At 38.4% G+C, this 19,428-nt stretch overlaps 6 protein-coding genes across 8 annotated transcripts in view; 3 read left to right on the forward strand and 3 right to left on the reverse strand.

Moving 5' to 3' along the window:
- On the reverse strand, positions 953-3,989 carry LOC104740358. Of its 2 annotated transcripts, none has more exons than XM_010460921.2 (11): positions 3,794-3,989; positions 3,636-3,687; positions 3,411-3,497; positions 3,208-3,318; positions 2,969-3,118; positions 2,402-2,892; positions 2,217-2,316; positions 2,079-2,138; positions 1,896-1,988; positions 1,691-1,810; positions 953-1,609 (listed from the first exon to the last, which is right to left on the reverse strand). In XM_010460921.2, the coding sequence occupies exons 1-11, from the start codon at positions 3,823-3,825 to the stop codon at positions 1,298-1,300; spliced, it is 1,608 nt and encodes a 535-aa protein (XP_010459223.1). In that variant the 5' UTR covers positions 3,826-3,989; the 3' UTR covers positions 953-1,297. The 2 variants fall into 2 exon arrangements, with proteins under 2 accessions (XP_010459223.1, XP_010459222.1); XM_010460920.2 differs by having other exon boundaries at positions 3,208-3,324.
- Positions 6,707-9,948, forward strand: LOC104740359 (U-box domain-containing protein 35-like). Its single transcript, XM_019235898.1, has 10 exons — positions 6,707-6,912; positions 7,042-7,133; positions 7,251-7,372; positions 7,474-7,664; positions 7,764-7,818; positions 7,899-8,229; positions 8,320-8,421; positions 8,508-8,918; positions 9,051-9,803; positions 9,877-9,948. The coding sequence occupies exons 1-10, from the start codon at positions 6,735-6,737 to the stop codon at positions 9,931-9,933; spliced, it is 2,292 nt and encodes a 763-aa protein (XP_019091443.1). The 5' UTR covers positions 6,707-6,734; the 3' UTR covers positions 9,934-9,948.
- LOC104740360 lies at positions 10,391-11,837 on the forward strand. Of its 2 annotated transcripts, none has more exons than XM_010460924.1 (4): positions 10,391-10,455; positions 10,567-10,809; positions 10,914-11,064; positions 11,130-11,837. In XM_010460924.1, the coding sequence occupies exons 1-4, from the start codon at positions 10,402-10,404 to the stop codon at positions 11,657-11,659; spliced, it is 978 nt and encodes a 325-aa protein (XP_010459226.1). In that variant the 5' UTR covers positions 10,391-10,401; the 3' UTR covers positions 11,660-11,837. The 2 variants fall into 2 exon arrangements, with proteins under 2 accessions (XP_010459226.1, XP_010459227.1); XM_010460925.1 differs by having other exon boundaries at positions 10,398-10,455; positions 10,596-10,809.
- Positions 11,843-17,266, reverse strand: LOC104740361 (pyrophosphate-energized membrane proton pump 3-like). Its single transcript, XM_010460926.2, has 15 exons — positions 17,017-17,266; positions 16,221-16,547; positions 15,827-16,030; positions 15,566-15,717; positions 15,328-15,475; positions 15,111-15,243; positions 14,535-14,707; positions 14,287-14,407; positions 13,910-14,097; positions 13,270-13,707; positions 13,008-13,172; positions 12,753-12,908; positions 12,540-12,651; positions 12,236-12,455; positions 11,843-12,098 (listed from the first exon to the last, which is right to left on the reverse strand). Exons 2-15 carry the CDS (start codon positions 16,317-16,319, stop codon positions 11,999-12,001), a joined length of 2,409 nt encoding a protein of 802 aa, XP_010459228.1. The 5' UTR covers positions 16,320-16,547; positions 17,017-17,266; the 3' UTR covers positions 11,843-11,998.
- Positions 17,484-18,118, forward strand: LOC104740362. The gene has a single exon (XM_010460927.2). It carries the CDS (start codon positions 17,555-17,557, stop codon positions 17,990-17,992), a length of 438 nt encoding a protein of 145 aa, XP_010459229.1. The 5' UTR covers positions 17,484-17,554; the 3' UTR covers positions 17,993-18,118.
- The window catches only part of LOC104743346, a 13,656-nt gene continuing 12,224 nt past the window's right edge, over positions 17,997-19,428 (reverse strand). Inside the window, exons 21-22 of the mRNA XM_010464442.2 lie at positions 18,599-19,425; positions 17,997-18,488 (exon numbers count right to left, since the gene is read on the reverse strand). Coding sequence (XP_010462744.1) covers positions 18,457-18,488; positions 18,599-19,425 — 859 coding nt within the window. The 3' untranslated portion in view covers positions 17,997-18,456. The remainder of the gene's footprint in view (positions 18,489-18,598; positions 19,426-19,428) is intronic.

Here is a 19,428-nt window from a genome sequence, read left to right on the forward strand (position 1 = left end):
AAATTGATATTAGGTTTTTGCCTGATTGCTTCGCGTCACTGCTAAAATGCCTTGATTCTAGAAATTATGATTTAGTTTAGAAATGATATTTCTGAGATATTGATTGCAGCTTTTAGGTCCGTGATCGAATCCTAGGGATTTAGGGTTTTGTTATGTTTAATTGGGATGCTTAATTTCGCCGGAGTCTTGCGCTGTTGACATAAATGCTTTTTGTTATACCTAATTGCTTTATTGTCTTCGCCTATCTCACAAGTTGTAGTTTGATTGTATTTGTTTCTGTATCCTCGATAGTTTTTTCTTATGCAATGGATCTCTGTGCTTGCATCCACATAGTGATAGAGATAGAACTTGCTGTTACTGGGTTTTATTATTAGAAGATGGACATCATTAGACTGAAATGTTGAATGAAGGGCATTTCATACTGATTGTATCTTATCTTTGATCAATTTTGGAGTTTTCAAATGTATGAGATGCTATCCAAATGGAGATTTTAGGATGTGAATGTCTACCCTGTAACTCAACTATGCTTAAAGTATCATTTCGTGTTGGTAATATATGACTGATACTTTTTCTGTCAATTGTTTCCAACTAATCGAAACTGTAATTAATTCCTAATACAAGTAGAGTAACATATTTTTCTAACTTTACCTGGTCTCAGATTTGTAACACATTTGTTTTTGTTGATGACTTCTGTTCACTTATAGTCTTGGTTCCATTGTTTAATGCCCTTTCAAATCTATGCTATTAGATGTGGATTAATACTCTGTTTCTTGTGAAAAACATGGAATTGACATGTTTGATTGGAATCCTAACTTGTAAAACTTGAAACAGGTGAACTACGGTAACTTCATCCATGGACTGATGAAGGAGAACATCCAGCTGAACCGGAAAGTCCTCTCTGAGTTATCTATGCACGAACCTTACAGCTTCAAAGCACTTGTGGACGTCTCCCGCAAGTCTTTCCCTGGAAACAAGAACGTGGTCCAAGCATCTCGGAAAGTAGACATTTCATCCATCAATGCCTAGTTAGGACCAAGTTAGTTTCATCTCCACCTTCTTAAGGACACATAACATTTAGTAATTTGTCAGAATAACGTGTACCCTGGCGATACTACTATACTTTTGCAATTTGAGAGAATGTATTTCGTCTTCTTATTTCGTTTAGCAAATCTAAATACATTGGTTTGTTTATTACTTTGAGAAAAGAAGATTGAATCACCTAAATAGTTATAGACCTAAAACCCTAGGATCGGAACAGTATTTGCTATAATCACGTCATTGCGCATCAATGCCCCTGTTATGGAAGAAACAAATACCGAAACCGTGAATCAAAGGGAACTACACCGCATTTGCTACTAGATGAACCCAGAAAACCCCACCGTTGTCGCCGGTGAATGCATTGCTCAACAAATGCGGCTTGGCGAGGAGGCAAATGACGTGAAATCCACAGAGAAACCTTGCAGTCATCGACAAATTTCTTGGCGAAGCAGTGAAGCATGTGAGGCACAATCAACTTCCCCCTGGGGCTCACTCCCACTGACGCCTGTATATAATCTTTCTGAGCTTCTTCAAGTTCTTCGGCTACGTTCTCGGCTGAGTATATTCTCACCTGCAAGTGATTTCTGTGAGAAATTTGCAATGTGGGTTTAAAAATGCTGATGTGAAATGCAGATAGATGTGGAAATATTACTGTAGGAGATGAGTGCATTCCACAGCTGAGAGCGAACGACACTAGAGGTTCAGGTGTGCTTATCCCTGCTTGTCTCTGTGCTTCTGTTACTTTCAGCTTGAGAATGGAGAGAAGCAGAGCCTGAATATCCCGGTTTAGGTAAGAGATATAGTATAGAAAATGAAGAATTTGCAGAAAATAATGAAGTTTGAGCTGAGTTTAGTACGATTTGAGGTCGATGCAGAGGAGGGTTCATCTTTAGAGTCATGTATTCTATCGTTGCTGCGTTGTATGAATGCCCACCAACTGTATAAGCAGCCTGATAGAACCTCCAAACCAGAGACTTACATTAAACTCTGTCTGAACCAAACCAATAAGTGTTAAGTAGTTTTGTGTTTGGAGATCAAACCTTTTGCATCAAGGAGAAGAGCTTTACGTCGGTTTTTGGTACGCCGTAAGCTAAGTATGCCTGATTCAGACAATTAGGAAAATGTAAGTTTTGTATCTGCAAATTGAAGTTTAGCGAAAATTCGGAAGACATTATTACATGCATGATCAAGGCATTGTATATGTTGATCCAGAAGGCGAGCTTCTCGTTGTGGCTTAGTTCTGTTGGATTTACTCTGGCAAGTCTTTCGACGAGGTTCCTGTAATAAAAATGCCACATAGGAGTTTGTCAAATTTCAAGGACCCTAACTAAATCTCAGAAGATGCTTAAAACTGTGTACATACCTGAATCTCCATAACTCATCTGAAGCATATCCGAGCCTCTTCTCCTCAACAGACATTGAAGCCACTTCAGTTGCAGATCTGTAACTCCCTATGTCAGCCCAGCTCAGCTTTCCTTGGACTCTATAAGGATCAAATGCATTGCTCTCTGTTGCTAAAACATCTGAGTTCTTCTGAATATCGATCCGTGGACTCTGTGCCCACCTGGAGATCCGTGAGTGTTCTGAAGGAGACCACCACGATGTCGATGACGATGATGTAGGATTCTCACGAGAAGAAAAACTGGTAGTCTCTTGTGAGGATTTGGATCCTGCAGATGTCTCTCCTAGAGACACAAATATGTTCCTCATGCATCTAATCATCTCCTTGGATAGTTCATTAGCATTATCAAAACTCTGCAAGGACTTTGCCAGTTTGCTTCTAGGTTGTCCTTTGTGATCCTTACGGCGTAAAGTTTCGCTCTTTTCGGAAAGTCTAACCAAATCTATAGCATTCTGGGCAACAATGTTGTAATCAGAGCCAGGCACATGAGACAAATATTAAACATACAGAAGAATTTAATTAACATACAGGTGGAGATAGAGAATGCGTGAGGTTATACTCGGCGAGTTTTCTCTCGTTTCGCTCTTGAATCAGCAAGAAATGCAGAGACATGATCTCTTGTTCGAGCTTAGAGACCGTAGCTTCCATAGCTGCTATATTGGAGAGAAGTTCTTGAACCTGCCGGTTTTATAGGAACATTCACAAGGTTCAAGCTTTTATCCATGAACGTCTAAGCTTAGAACTTAAGACAAGTTGGAGAAACATACGCTACGTGGAAGAGAAGATGCGTGAGACAGCTCAATCTTATGGCTTTGATCAGAAGCCTTCAGCAATAGAGCGCGTAGTGCAGTTTCCTTCTGCAATTGATCTCTTAATCGCTGCACCTGTTTCAGACCGTAACAGAGTCTGAGCTGTAAGAAATTTTTACGGATTTCTCGACATGATTAAAAGAGAGGTGAGTGAAACTCACATCGTGCTCGAGTTCGAATCTGTAAAGGTGAAACTTGCTCTTCTTGGGGGAATCAAGACCGTTGATCACTGTAGTAACATTCTTTGGCTATATTTTCAGAGAAAACAGAGTCATAAGAAATAATGTTCTTGAAGAAATAAAGAGGAAATAAAAAGCTTAAAGTGAATTGACAGCTTGAGGAGCAAGTTAATGGAAACTCTTTCATTGGATTCAAGGAAACTGAACCTGTGAGAGATTAACGGCTTTGGTCTGAGAGAATCTGGACAAAGAACTTGCTCTGCATAACACATCAATGATAGAATTAGGAAGAAACAGAGAGGAGGAAGAAGAAGCACCATTCAGACAAGAAAAGAAACTGGAAAAATAAAGGAATGAAACTTTACTGTTTAGATGCGATCAGAGAGTCTCCAGACATTGTATGATCGATGAATTTGGCTTTAAACTTGGTCTGGATCTCTCCAGACGCTTAATAATGAAATGACTCAACAAAATGAGATTCAGACAAAGAACCTTGTGATCAGGAAAGAAGAAACAGAAGAGAAGAGAGAGAGAGAGAGAGTGAGAGAGAGAGAGAGAGAGAGAGAGTTACAAACGAGCAAGATACAAAGCACATATTAATCTAAAGCACATATTAATCTAAAGAGCTAAAGAGAACAAAAGACGATATGCACGGTCAAGAAACTATACCTCTGCGTTGAGAGTGAGATGGGAAGAACAGCTTCTGACTTGTGGGTGATTTTGTTCGTATCTTCTTCTTATTCTGTGACGTTGAAGTTAGAAAAACCTCGTTCGAGAGATCAAATTTATAGGATATGACTTGTGGGTGATTTTGTTCTATTCTTCTTCTTCTTTAACGTTTTGAGAGATCAAATTTATAGGATGATGAATGGGGGTTAGTGCATGCATATGAGAGATTATGAGATTTATGGTGTAAATTTTACAATGTTTTCTACCTTGACAAATCAGATATGCCTAGTCATTTTTCCCCTTCAGTCAAAACACTCCTTTCTCGACTTTATATTGTTTCCATAAACNAGAGAGAGCTTGGGACATCTGTGAAGATGAGTTGAATGGGATCGGGTCCAAAGAGGAGACTCAATAAATGCATGAGAAATATTTAGCTATTTGTCACTTTCATCACAGCCCCCATTGCACGAGTTGTTCTACCCAAAAAAACAGAGTAAATTTTAAAGCTCGAACCTTTACCTTCCAAGAAACTTTTTTCTCTTTTAAACCATTCGAGTAAATCTAATAAAAGTTTCATTATTCTTAGGCTTTTTATAAATTTTAAAAATTTGATAATGATGTGTGTATGATTGTTTGTTTTCATGTTATGTAAGTTGGAATATAAAAGGAGATTGCTTTTTTTTTTTTTGCAAAAGAAATCAGAAGATATGATTGATGATCTTCAAGACTTGAAAGCCAAATAAAATAAATGAGCAACAATAAATGTTTTACCAATTAAAGTTAAAAAATATATATAAAAAAGAATGGTAGCAAAGTTGAGGAATCTCCATAAAAGCACCTTCCCACTACATGTACTATAGTCCATAACACAGATAAAGTTTACAGTTTAATAGTAATAAATATCTACAATATGTAAGTGTATGATTTGGAAACTCTTTTTTCCAAAGTAAGTCGAACCAAAGTAAATATTCTGCAAGTCCCAATAGTATTATTGTAGTTGACAATCCTCTCCTCTTTATAACAAGGATTGGAAATAAATGAAAAGAAGAATAACAAAACCAAAAAAAAACTATTTTTATTATGTCAGTGTATGCAACAAATAAATGCAGTGTGTTAAAAGAGATCGAAATGCGAAGGTAACGTATGCATTTTCTTTTGTACAGGAAATAAATGCTCTAGGAAGAAAAAAAATAGTGCATGGCCCAAAACCACGCGCTCTCGGCCTTCTCAATTTCTAAAATATGCGAAAAAGGCCCAATTTCGAGAGTTATATAGTCCACGGGTTTTTGTATCACGTGCTTAACGCGCGATAGGTGCGCGTGGGTTTTCTTCTTATAGCCTCATGAAGAAACGAACTTAACTTTAGAAGAATATATATCTGCATTAACTTAGTAATGGAATTAAATTTACTTCTTTAATCCAGGATAAAATAGTCAATTACTTCCAATTATAATTTTTATGATTGTGAAATGTTCAAAAGTGATATTATACAGGATATATATGAAATTCAACAAACGAAAAGAGGAAAAAGCATCATAAAGATTAAAAGACTGATCTTAGTGGTCCTTTTCTTTTCCAGTTCTTTCTGAACTATATTGTCGAAACATATATAACTATAAAATCCATTAAACAAAATCAAAATAAATGGTATTTATGATGTGATAATATCATCTACTTCAACATGCAAAACGTATAAATGATTGACGAGAAAAAAAGTATAAATGATTATGATTCTTTATCTTCAAAATTCCTCAACCAAACTACTAATTTTGGCGGTTTATGCGATTTAGAAGCAGAGGAACAACATCCTTCACAACTCCGAAGCCATTCCTTTGTCTACCATTTTCAAATCAATAGACCGAGAAATCATTAACATTACCATCGCCAAAGGATATAGGAAGAACTTCAAGAAGTTTTTCACTCTCTGGGTCCGCTGACTCGTGATTAGGTTCATCCAGCTCCTTGTTTGAGCAATTGTTGCTTCTTTATTTTTTAATCTTTTTTGCTAAAGAACCCATATATTGGTAATCCCCTATGTAAATCCAAACATTTTCATTTTTAATGATATTTATTCACCTAGCAAAAAAAAAAATGCTAATTTTGTTATGGAATTTTTTTAACAGAAATGTGCTTTTTATAAGTAATTAATATGTATATTTTTAATACTGTTGATTTTCTTCACTTTTGTTGTTGCACCTTTATATTTTGAAAGTATTCAATAGAAATATATATTTTCTTGTATCTTATAGCTTAGTTTAATACTTTTCTAGTTTCCACAAATTAAAGAGAATTCAGATAAGTTTCTACCCAAAAAGAAAAGTATTTGTGTGGTTTGAGTTATTACCTCTGAAATTGGATTAGTTTCATCCAATATAGAACCTTCAAATAGCTTCCATCAGATTAAGAAAAAAAAAACAGAAAAAATCTCTCAACCCATAACATTAATTACTTCTCTTTTGATCATTATAGAAAAATGCGGTGAATCTATTTTTCTTTCTCAAAAAAAAAAATCTTCCAAGTTTAACACTTAATTACTAAGGGGGAATAGTAAGGAAATTTCTCAATATCTTCTAGTTTGTTCCTTTTACAAAAAGAACGGAAAAAGAAGAAGAAGAAGAAAAGCTGTTAATAATAATAATGTGGCTACCGAAAGCAGACGCGACAAATAAAGGAACAAAAAGTGGTTCTGTGGCGATTGCAATAGATAAAGACAAAAGTAGTCAAAATGCTATCAAATGGACTTTGGAGAATCTTGCTTCTCGTGGACAAACTCTTGCTCTTATTCATGTCCTTCCCAAATCTCAATCTTCTTTAGGTTAACATTTCACTGCATTCTCACATACTATAATTAGAATCCATATTTTGTTAATTTTGCTCAATGTTTTTTTGCGCAAAGTTTTGAGTTTCTTTTTAGGGTTTTCACTTTTGTGTTTCATACATGCAGATATTGAAGAAGGAATATCACATAAGCAGCAAATGGAGAAACAAACGAAAGATCTATTTGTATCCTTCCACTGTTACTGCAGCCGCAAAGAGGTGTTTAATTATAATAATACCTATTGAAACAAATTTAACTGTTAGTTGAATATAACAAATGAGTAGTTCGAAGCTTTTTTAATAATTTTATTTTTGGATCATTATTTCTGCATGCAGATTCATTGTCAGGACGTTGTGCTTGAAGACGCAGACAAAGTCAAAGCGATTGTCGAATATGTTACGGTTTCTTCGATTGAGAATTTAGTTCTTGGTGCTCCATCACGGAACAGCTTTATGCGGTAATAAAACTGATTAGGGTTTTGGTTTATTGGTTTACGTGCGGAAGAAGAATATAATAACCAAATTTAGGGTTTCCTTTTATGATTTTGATCCTTAACAGAAGATTCAAAACGGATTTACCAGCGAGTGTGTCAAAGGCAGCTCCAGATTTCTGCAATGTTTACGTTATCTCCAAAGGAAAGATCTCTTCGGTACGAAACGCCTCGCGTCCTGCTCCTTATCATCCATCAGCTCTTAACGAATCAGAGAGTCATCATGACACTATTCCCCTTGAGAGAAAACATAAAACAGGTCAGAGTTTTAATCTTGAGAGGAAATATTGTTGCTTGCGTGACAAGCATATCTCAAAACACATTGTTAAATCTGTCCCATCTTCCTTGTTTTCAACAGCTAACACACAGGCCTTGCATAGAGGACGAAGATCAGTAGATTCAGATGTTACCAGGTATTATATTCTGTTGGTTAAACAATTGCTGTGTAACTCTACCTCAACAATTTCGTAAATCTTGGTTTCGACTTTTGTAGATTAGGGGTTCCGAAACCGCCACAAGGACATATGAAATTAGTGGGGGATTTCTCAGATTCAGAGTCCGAGTTCTCATTCATCAGTGCTTCTCAACATGAATCCGACATTTCCTTCATCAGCAGCTCGGGGAGGCCGAGTGTAGACCGATCTTCTTTCACCTACGATCTACCAGAATCAGCAAGATCCTCAAGAATGTCAACGAGCTCAGATCAGAGCATTGGGTCACATAGATTAGGAATCAAGTTTACGGATTTGAGTTATCTCAATGGTTCTTCTACGGTTTCTGAAGAGAGTGGGAGAAATTCTTGTTCTTATTCATCTCAGAGCTTGGTATAAGTTGGAACCAAATCATGATTTTGTGTTGCTCTCCGATTTGTTTTTCTATTACATTCCATGAAAATGTTTGTATTGTTGTTGCAGGATGATGTTGAAGCTCAAATGAGGAGACTCCGTTTAGAGCTGAAACAAACTATGGATATGTATAGCTCAGCTTGCAGAGAAGCTTTAACCGCAAGGCACGAGGTAATTGTTATATATACATCTATATCTCCATGTTGTTCTTCACCTCAAGAGGGTTGATTCATAAATTTGGTTACAATATGGATTAGGCGACAGAGCTGCAAAAGCTAAGGACAGAAGAGGAAAGACGATTCGAGGAACTAAAGATGACAGAGGAAACAGCAATGTCAATAGTGGAAAACGAGAGAGCAAAAGCCAAAACAGCCTTGGAAGCTGCTGAAGCTGCAAACAGGCTTGCTGAAGTGGAAGCAAAGAGGAGGCTAAACGCAGAGATGAAGGTATTGAAAGATAGCGGTTCTTTCTCTCGACATAGCATCGTTCGATACAGGAAATACACTGTTCAAGAAATCGAAGAAGGTACAGATAACTTTGCAGAGTCGAGAAAAGTTGGAGAAGGAGGGTATGGACCTGTGTTTAGAGGTCATCTTGATCACACAAGTGTCGCTGTTAAGGTTTTACGCCCTGACGCTGCTCAAGGAAGATCACAGTTTCACAAAGAGGTAACAAAACATCTATCTTCTCTACAATTTTTCTCCATTAACTCTGTTTTTCCCTATAGTTTTTACTTGTGTTACAAGAAAAATGTTATTGAATGAAATTTTTTTATAAACTTGATGTGTTTTGACGCTCAGGTTGAAGTACTAAGCTGCATAAGACATCCAAACATGGTGCTTCTCTTAGGAGCTTGTCCAGAATTCGGTATTCTCGTCTATGAATACATGGCCAAAGGAAGCTTAGATGACCGCCTTTTCAGACGCGGAAACACGCCGCCGATTTCATGGCAATTGCGTTTCAGAATCGCTGCTGAGATCGCTACGGGTCTCCTCTTCCTCCACCAGACCAAACCAGAACCAATTGTCCACAGAGACTTGAAACCAGGAAACGTACTTCTCGACCACAATTACGTCAGCAAGATCAGCGACGTCGGGCTTGCAAGACTCGTCCCCGCTGTAGCTGAAAACGTGACCCAGTACCGAGTAACATCAGCTGCAGGAACGTTCTGTTACATCGATCCTGAGTATCAACAAACCGGAATGTTGGGTGTGAAGTCAGATGTTTACTCTCTCGGAATCATGCTTTTGCAGCTCTTGACCGCGAAACAGCCGATGGGTTTGGCTTATTACGTGGAACAAGCGATCGAAGAAGGGACATTGAAAGATATGCTTGATCCTGCAGTACCAGATTGGCCAGTAGAGGAAGCTTTGGCTCTTGCGAAGTTATCGCTACAATGTGCAGAGTTAAGAAGAAAAGATAGGCCTGATCTTGGTAAAGAAATAATGCCTGAGCTTAATAGACTTAGAGAGCTTGGTGAAGAGAGTCTTGAGTCTGTGTATTTTGCTGGACAAGGAAGATCTTCACATCCTAGTCAAGTCTCTTATTCATCGGTAAGACTTGTTAATCCGAAAACATTAGATGTCTCTCTAGCTATGATGGTTGATGTTATTGTGGGTATTGCAGGATGGTAGGAGTGCTCCTTTGATATCAAATACAGGATCTTCTATATCAAACCCATAGTTTTGAGGAATTTGGTAAGATATAACTCTCTTGTCTCATCTTAAGTTAAAGTCTAAGTTTCGTTGAGATAAACACTAATGATTGAGATTTTGATTTGCAGAGGTAACTTCAGTAGAAGCAAGCCAAGAGTAATTTATTCAGAAACGGAGTTGCTTATTTTGAGCTGAAGAAAAGGTGGCTGCCATTTTATTAGATTCGGATTTGTGTATAAAAAAGTTGTGTATATTTTTTATTAAAGAAACAATATGTAAATATGCGGAAAAATGAATTTCCCATGCACATTCATGTTGGAGAAAATGTGAAATTATAATTTTAACTATGAATTACATGTTGGTCGACACGTAACTCACAGTAGAGAACAACGTGGGAATGTTCTGACGTTGTCAAGTGTTACGACAAAAAATATCGTTTTTTAATCGAGTGTTTAAAAAGAGAAGTATTTTTCTAAGGTACGAGAATTCAGAAACAATGGGACAAGGTAAAGAAGTTAAGACGAGACCAGATCCTCAAGTTGAGATTCAGGTTTTATTTACCTCCCTCTGTTCTTGGCTGATGCATCCAAGTTCAAAAAGACTCTATGGTGTCTGTTTTTGTTTTGTTTGTTTGATGAGTTCAGTTTATTGTATTAATCAGGAAAGAGGAGAAATATTTTTCTTTTATAGGCCAAAGGTTAACAAAGAAGAAGCTCACAGTGTGGACGATGTTCAAAGGTTATACATAGTGATGCGTCCTGAGTCCGGTGAGAATCCCACCGAGGAGAAACAAGACCCTCTTTCAGGTAAAGAAGGTTCCCATAAAGATTCCGGTGACGGAGACGCGACTACTAGCTCTTCCGGCGACAAGAACCAAGGTGGTGAAGGAGGACACGGCGTCGAGGTAGCTAGAACAAGAATTAAGAACAAAACAATACTGATTATTAAGCTCTAGTCTTCATTACTACATGATTAAATATGATTGATTTTTCATCTCAATCTTTGTAGAAAGTGAACATCGAGAAACAGCTTCTGCTACGATTCATTGTGATGGGTAAGAAAAGTTTACCTGCTCCGAGCAAGAAGTCGCAACCTTTTTGGGGATTCGTGGAGATGGTGACCACAAATGTTGAAGATGTTAAAAATGAGCTCAAAGGAGGTAATAATTTCTTGAATTTTATTATATTGTTTGGTGAGTTTATCTGATTATGATTTGTTTGTCAGAGGAGTATGAGACGAAGACTCGAGGACATAGACACAAACCGCCAGCGAGAGCTGTCGGAGAAGGAGTCTATCGAATTCTCCGACATAAGCCTAGTCCGACACGAAAACACCATACACATCTTGTCTACAAGCTCGAGTTCCCATCTGAGTCGCAGAACAGAGCACATGAGCCACAAGAGTCGATGAACATTGAACCCGAAGGATCCTTCTTGATCCAAATACGAAATCCAGAGCAAGGAGGTGGAGGAAGGTCAGGGTTTGGTGGGCTGCAGAGAAAGAGAAGGGCTCAGTTTCCGGCACATCTTCAAGCCCATCTAGGTCATACCCGGTTTGGGGCAGCGGACCCGCCCGACTTCCTGAATTACGAAGGATGCGAGTTGTTACTGATCTCGGCGTCCGACGATATAGAGGAAGAGTTAGGGATGGAGTTGGAGCCTAAGGGTGACGGTGATGAATCGACGTGCGATCTTTTGAAGACTTTTGGGGACGATGTTGAAGCCACTCCCCTGCTTCGCGGTACATGGGAGTAATGGTGGGATGTTCACTAGTCAGTACTATTATTATCTAGATGATAAGCTACTAGCTAGTGTTGTAAAGACAAGTATGGACGGCTTTAGGTGGTTATTTTGTATGTGCAGCTCTTGGGGGTCAAGTTTGGTGTATCTATAACCTGTTTGAAAACATGACTCATAATTTTGGTTTAAGATATCAAATGTCACTGAGAAGTGCTTGGTCATCATTTATTCATTCAAAAATAACATTGTTTATTCAGATGAGAGGAAAAAAAAACCTTAAAACATGTTGCATGAATTCATAACCTAACTCACTCAGTCATTCACTCACTCTATATATGTGCAAAGAGGATTTTATCAGAGAAAGATTGGAGCTATGACAAGAGTGATAGTCGCCAACATTTTGATGAGAACGTGAATCGACGGTCCGGCTGTGTCCTTAAAAGGGTCTCCCACACTTTGCCATTTTCAAAAAAAGTGGTTTCTCATTAGAAAACAGTTTTGACTTTATAAAGTAAAAAGTAAGAAGGAAATGACCAATGAAGAAAAGACTAAGAAGAAGACGAAGCACACGAAAAATGAAAGATTGCTTACGTATCACCAGTTACTGCAGCTTTGTGGGAATCACTTCCTTTGCCTCCAAGTGCTCCAGTCTCAATGTATTTCTTAGCATTGTCCCAAGCACCTCCTGCTGTGTTTAAGAAGAGTGCCATTAAGATACCACATACTGTTGCAAACATTAGCATTGCAGCTACTACTTTTGCTCCAAGCAGAGGTTGTCCCGAGTAGTATCCCAAGATCCGGAACAAGAAACCTGAGGACACCAAATACAGAGGGTTTTATCATTATGTCTGTTTCTTTCTCGTTCCACAGATTAACCAACGTGTTACTGACTCACCAACTGCAATGGGTGATACTATAGCCAAAGCTCCTGGTTTTATCATTTCCCTCAAAGCTGAAGATGCGACAATGGCAACACATCGACCATAATCTGGTTTCTCCTTGTAGTCCTGTTACATAAAGTTCAGAAAGTCCTGTTACATAAAGTTCAGAAGGACACCCAATGGAAAAAGGAAGAAAAGGGAACAGACTTGGGAGGAAGTATATTTACCATTATGCCAGGCCTCTCAATGAACTGTCTTCTTACTTCGTTGACAACCTCCTGTGCAGTTCGACCAACTGCTGCACAAGCCCAAGCGCTAAAGAGGAAAATAAGCATGGCACCTAACAACCCACCTATGAAGACTTCTGGGATAGCAATATCAACCTGGTTAGATAAGAGGATAAGGATAAGTACGAGGAGGTTCCTGAAAAAAGAATGGAATAAGAGGTAACAAAATTCAACAAAGAGACTTAATATACATACCTCTTTGAAAGACACATTAGCAAAAGCTGAAACCTCGTCCATATAGGCACTAAAAAGAAGGAATGATGCTAGGGCAGCAGATCCAATAGCAAACCCTTTGGTTGTTGCTTTTGTGGTGTTCCCAACAGCATCAAGAACATCTGTGATCTCACGGACACTTTCTGGCTGCAAGAGACAAGGGACTATTATTTTTCTGTGAGCTTGAAAATCAAAGATACAACATAGACATAGTAATGATTCCAACCACTCATGTGACACCTACCTGCTGGCTCATCTCAACAATTCCACCTGCATTATCAGCTATAGGACCAAACATGTCCATTGTAAGTACATAAGCTGCAGTGCTTAGCATTCCCATTGTAGCTACAGCGGTTCCAAATAGACCTCCAATGGGGTTTCCATTTTCATCCATAAGCCCCGAGGTATTTCCCAGCCAAAAAGCAGAAATAATAGCTACACTTATAACTAAAACAGGAAGAGCCGTGGACTCCAGACCCAAGCTGACCCCAGCAATTATATTGGTTCCATGACCAGTGGAGCTCGCAAGAGCCAATGTCCGGACAGGCTCATACTTATAGTCAGTATAATATCTGGATATCCAGACAAATACATAAGCTGTGATGATCCCAACCAAGCCACACATAAAGAAATTCAACCAAGCAGCTGGAGCTTTTTCAGTGTATAGCAGCCAACGAGTCGACTACGACAAAACAGAGGTAATTCTGTCAGAAAAATTCATCAGAATTACCACAATAAAAGGATTTCACTTGCTTAGAAGTGCCCTTATGTGCATGTGTGTGTAAAGTCAACTATCGATAAAAATGACAACTAACATTAAAAAGCTACTGTTTAACAGCCATGGAATGAACAACATAATCAATGACATATGTAGATGAAATTACCGCGCCAAATGTCAAAACAGCTAATATAATAGTTAGCGAATATCCTTTCTGAAGCACAACCATTGGATCCTCTACTGGAGATTTCACACTAGCATTTCGAGTTCCCTTGATTGATAGAATACCAATTGATGATATTACCAAGTCAAAAGAGTGAACGACTAGAGGAAATAGAATAAAGCCAGATGGATCTGCATGATAAACGATAAAACCTGGGTAAACAATAAAAAATCATGAAGCAGGAATAAAGGTGAACCTTAGTCACAGAAGGATTCGTAATTGTGGATCTTAAACCCTTTATGCTAGTTTGACCACAGTAGAACTGGCCATGCAGTTTTTACTAAATAACTCTATAAATAAAACAGAGACTCCTCACAAACCTTCAATTTTGCACTTCTGAGCCATTGTACCCCCAAGTATCATTGCACTAATGATTTCCGCAGCTATACTTTCAAATAAATCAGCACCACGAGCAGCGCAGTCCCCAACATTGTCTCCAACCTTCAAAAAGATGCGATTTAAGATTCAATGATGAAGAAAATGAATACTTTCGGCGTGATTGATGACCAAAGGTTCTAGGCCGGAAATAATAATTAACATAGGGTCCAAAAATGAAAAGAACTAATACCAAATCAGCAATAACAGCAGGATTTCGAGGATCATCCTCAGGAATACCCTGCTCAACTTTCCCTACCAGATCTGCCCCAACATCAGCTCCCTTAGTATATATTCCACCACCCAACTGAGCAAATAAGGCAACAAATGATGCACCAAATCCATATCCCACAAGAAGAAGAGGCACTGTAAGAAAAAAGGAATTACTACAAGCAAGCACTCTAGTATTCTCTATGCAAATGCAATTTTGGGTTGGAAAACATTACGCATTTGAGAAAAACATCAAAACAGTTTGCATTCGGATTCTAGAGATGAAGATTCAAGCCATGCTGCTAGTTCTTGAGGAAATAGTCATTTGTCAAAATTTGGCAAAACAAATTCTTTTGAAACCCAAGTATGTATGATGCGAACTTATGGTATATGACATAAATCATATAGTTAAGAAGATACAGTTTGTGACTGAATTCGAGCCTCAGACAAGAAACATAACCTTCTTAAATCAGCACACTGATGCATAGAATATGGCTAGTTACTATAAAAATTGCCTAAAATAAAAAGAAATTTCAGGGAGCAGGAACCTATGACTTACGATCAGTAACCTTCATTGAGCCTGGTGAATCCACGTCCAACCATACATAAAATGTAGAATACAGGATGGCAATACCAATCACAGCCATACCAACAACAACCAGCACTGAGAATCCACCAGCACGAACAGCTATCTGAATTAAAATTTATCACTTAGTATTTGGCCATGTATATAGGAGGAAGTCCTATTAAATTCTAAACAGCTAAACTAAGCAAACCTGCAATGCTTCCCTTGCTGAACGTCTAGCAGCACTGGAGACCCGCACATTAGCACGAACTGACACCCACATTCCAACATATCCAGCATTACCTGAACATAACGCGCCCAAAAGAAATGCAGCAACAGTAATATATGCAGACATTGTCCTGAAGCAAAAAATTAGACAATTGAGTGTTATTTATAACACAGCACAAAAGATAAAACAAATGATTGTGTACAAAATTGTGCATCATCACCTTCCAAGACCAGAAGCCTCTTGCTGGGGGGTTAAGTTACGGAACAAGTATATGCAAAGAATCACGAAAGCTAGCAAGAACGCCATCTTTGATATAGTACCATACTGTGTTCTGAAAAATCCTTCAGCTCCATCACGTATAGCATCTGATATCTAGACGGAAAAGAATAAGCTCATAACACAGAACTAAAGATGCAACTGAGTGCAAAGAAAAAACAGAGTCAAAATCACATAGAAACAACCTAAACTTGTTTGAAGTTACCTGAACCATCTCTGGAGGTCCTTCATCTTTTGCTAATACCCACTTGGTCAGATATACAGACAACATGAAGCTGATGATGCATACTACAAAAACGAACACAATGATGGGAGAAGTGCGTGCTCCCATGTAAAAGATCCCTCCAAAGCTCAAAAGCAGAAGTACAGAAAGGGCACGAACATTTAAATTTCTCAGAATCCGGATAATCTGCACAAAGAAACTCATAAGTTTTACAAAGAGGAAAAGAATATGCTCAAGGTATTGGGATGCTAAAAGAAATAGAAATGAAATCAGTTATAAGACTAACACATGTTTTAATACAAATGATGGTGTTTTGGTGCAATGAATAGCATAAGAAAAACATGCTCAAGACAGAGAAGGGTATTTATATACTAACCAATGGACTGTAGGTTTTACTACGCATGTCAGGAAACGTCCTTGGCTTTTCAGTGTAAGAGATAAGAGTGGCTTGCTCAATATCTTCATCCATCATCATGTTTTGTAATGAATTAGCCCTCCGAACAATGGGAAGAGGTATAAAGTCAGTGCTACGGGGCAGCTCGGCCCCAGAACTTGGACGCTGAATCTTGGTAGGCTACAAACTACCCTCCAAAGATTTACCGCAGCAGAGAACCCACTAAGTGTGACTATATATTGACCCGACAGGTTCTTCAAACACTCGGTATTGGCTTCCCATATATAGTTTTCGGCATAAGAAGGGTTCCTGAAACAAAAGTGACAAGAATTAAGCCCCGGAAAATTTTTACTCTTTTTATTAATCGGCAATCGAATAGCATATTGTAATTAACATACATATATGCAAAACTGCTCCCAATACTCAACCCATAAAAAATATTATACGGTAAGCTTCAACTATACTTATCGTTACACCCAATCAAAATTTCAATGTCCCTTCAGTCAAGCCTCTCAATCATCAGGAACCCTCCCGGGATCATGCTTGACTAAGTCCTCAGTTTATATATATATATATATATATATAATAATAATAAACACAATGAAGCTTCAGCTACACTTATAGGAACTCACACCAACATTTCATCGGTAAACCAAAATCAGATCTAAAATGTCACTTGCATGATCTAAGCGAAAACGGAATACGTTAAGAAACGACAGAAAATTAGCGAAATTGTAGGCAATAATTATAAGAACAACAGATACCAATAATTTCTTACCCCGAAATGTGAGTAGAAGAAAAAAACCTAAATCGGAGAAACAGTAGCGAGAGAGCGGCTGCGGAGAGTGATCAAGAAAACCGCCATTTAAACGAAAGCTTGTCGTAGCCGAAGAAGCGTTCTCCACTCCAATAGACTTAAGGGAATATTATTACACTTCTCTTTTTCCTTAATTAATTTCTACAGTATGGTTAATATAATAATCTCCCTCAAAACGTTATATAAACTTGAGAGCTCAAAATTGCAAAAACTGATCTTATGATTCGTTGACACGTTATCAGAAAAATCGCTGCCGTAGACTATGCGCAATAACCACCACATTAGACAATCATACCCTTAATTGTTAGGTAATCATATCTACTAAAAAAATCATACCCTTAATTATCTTCACAATATTCGTGGGCCAAAAGCCCAACATACGGTCCACGAATGAAATTATTACCCAGAGTTTATTTTTACGCAGCTGCTTCTTACACTCGAGAAAAAAAGTTCTTAGATAGGAGAATCCTTTTCCGAATTTGTTTCTCCGGAGAAGAAGATGAAGCAACCGGCGACACCGAACGCGGCGGAGGAAACTACAGCAGAACAAAAGCAGAAATCGAAGAAATTCCCTACTCCGACGGAACTAATCTCTCACTACCAGAAACGAGGCCTTGAACCAGCCGAAGCTTCGATTAAGGTCATCGAAGACCTCCAAAACGCGCTAGTCCGGGTCGTTTCGTCTTCCAGAAACCAATCCAGTAAGGATAAGCTTGTAACCGACGCCAGAAAAATCGACGCCATTAACGGAAGGCTCGCCGTCGTCGACGCCAAGCTGGAGACCAAACCTGGATACGTTGAGACTTTCGTGCTGGGTTTAGCTTCTGGTGCTGCACTTAACGGAGTTAGCGCCGTCTTGCCTCACGTCACCAGAGGCATTGGCCAAATTTGGTCCGCCGTTAAGAGCGGGACTGATCCTTCTTCATCTGCCCCTTGATATGTTAGAAATGGATCATCTTCTCCAATTATTTTAGTTTCTTGTTTTTTTTTTTTCTTTGTTCTTACGGTGTTGTAGTATCGAAACTGAGTATCAGCGACTTCGATATTTTTGTATTTGTTGGAACAAATACTCTCATTACAAAATTATCCTAATTAGTTTTGCTTAAAAAAAAAAAAAAAAACCAATTGATGTTAAAATTGATACGAGGCATGTTTTACTTTTAATTAAAGATAATGTACACAGCAAAAGGAAAAGAAAAAAAATCTTAGCAGGCAACTTCACAGACAAAATTTTGCGACTGGAGTTGCAAACACTACATGTTAGCCAAAATTTTCTCTCACTGCTAGTTTCAGAGAGAACCTATGATGATACCAGAGGAACGTCTAAAACTTACCAATGTAACCGGAATTTAGCAGCAGGCAAGATTGTGGGAGATAAACTTCGTTACATCAGTTTCTGTGTTATCTTTGTTTACTGTTGTTCTTGCTGGACTCTGCAAATAAGAAGCATGAAGTGAAATTCAGTATTAGGACAGTAATTTACTATTGCACATCAGCTTCTGAGGCGAAACATAGAGACGTTGGATATGTAATGAAATCTTACCTTTAATTGCCTTAGGCGGTCTTGTGTGACTGCCAGCGGTTGAACCTGGGGACAATGGTCGCTTTGGAGGTTTGGGCTTATGTGAAGGAATCAGAGACGAATTCAGAATGGCAGCAACAGCTTCACGCTGTTGCTTTCGTTTGTATATCATATCTTCAACACCTCCTTGATTAGAAGCATTGCCTTTGTTTATCTGTCTATCTTTCTGTCCAACTTCATCTGTCGGGTTTGCCATCTTGCTACCGTCAAGCTTTGATGAAGCCTTCTTAGATTTCTTCCACTCATTTGAATTTTCTTTCTTCGAACTAGTTGCATCTGTATTCTCTGGATTACTGCTTTTTTCCCTACCTTTCATTTTTTCTTTCTTTTCATGGCTCCCTCTCAGAGTCTCTTCGGATGTTACTTTCTCACTGCTTGCTACTAGTTTTCCCGTTTGAGAAGAAGCTTCTTCTTTGGCTTTTCGTTTGCTGTGCTTGCTCTCGGATCCTTTTGATGAGAGAGACACAACTTCTTCATCAGATTTCCTCATTTTTCTATTATCAAATGTCCCTGCTTTCTGTTCCTTGCGACGTGAATGCTGCTTCTCAGGCTTAGAAAATTTCTTTGGAACATTCTCAGAATGGTTTTGATCCATCACTTTTTCGCCGAACATGGAGTTGTACGGTCGCTTAACTGGTATGATGACACCTCTTTCTTTTGCATCTTCCACAAGAGCAGCCCAGTTATGGTCTCTTTGCAAGGTTCGTGTGTTACCCAAAACCCAAAGGGAGAGTTTTGCTCTAGTGAGGGCAACATTCATGCGTCTAACATCTGAAACAAAACCAATTCGA

The sequence above is a fragment of the Camelina sativa genome, chromosome 14 (assembly GCF_000633955.1).
Source record: "Camelina sativa cultivar DH55 chromosome 14, Cs, whole genome shotgun sequence".
Lineage (NCBI taxonomy): Eukaryota > Viridiplantae > Streptophyta > Magnoliopsida > Brassicales > Brassicaceae > Camelina > Camelina sativa.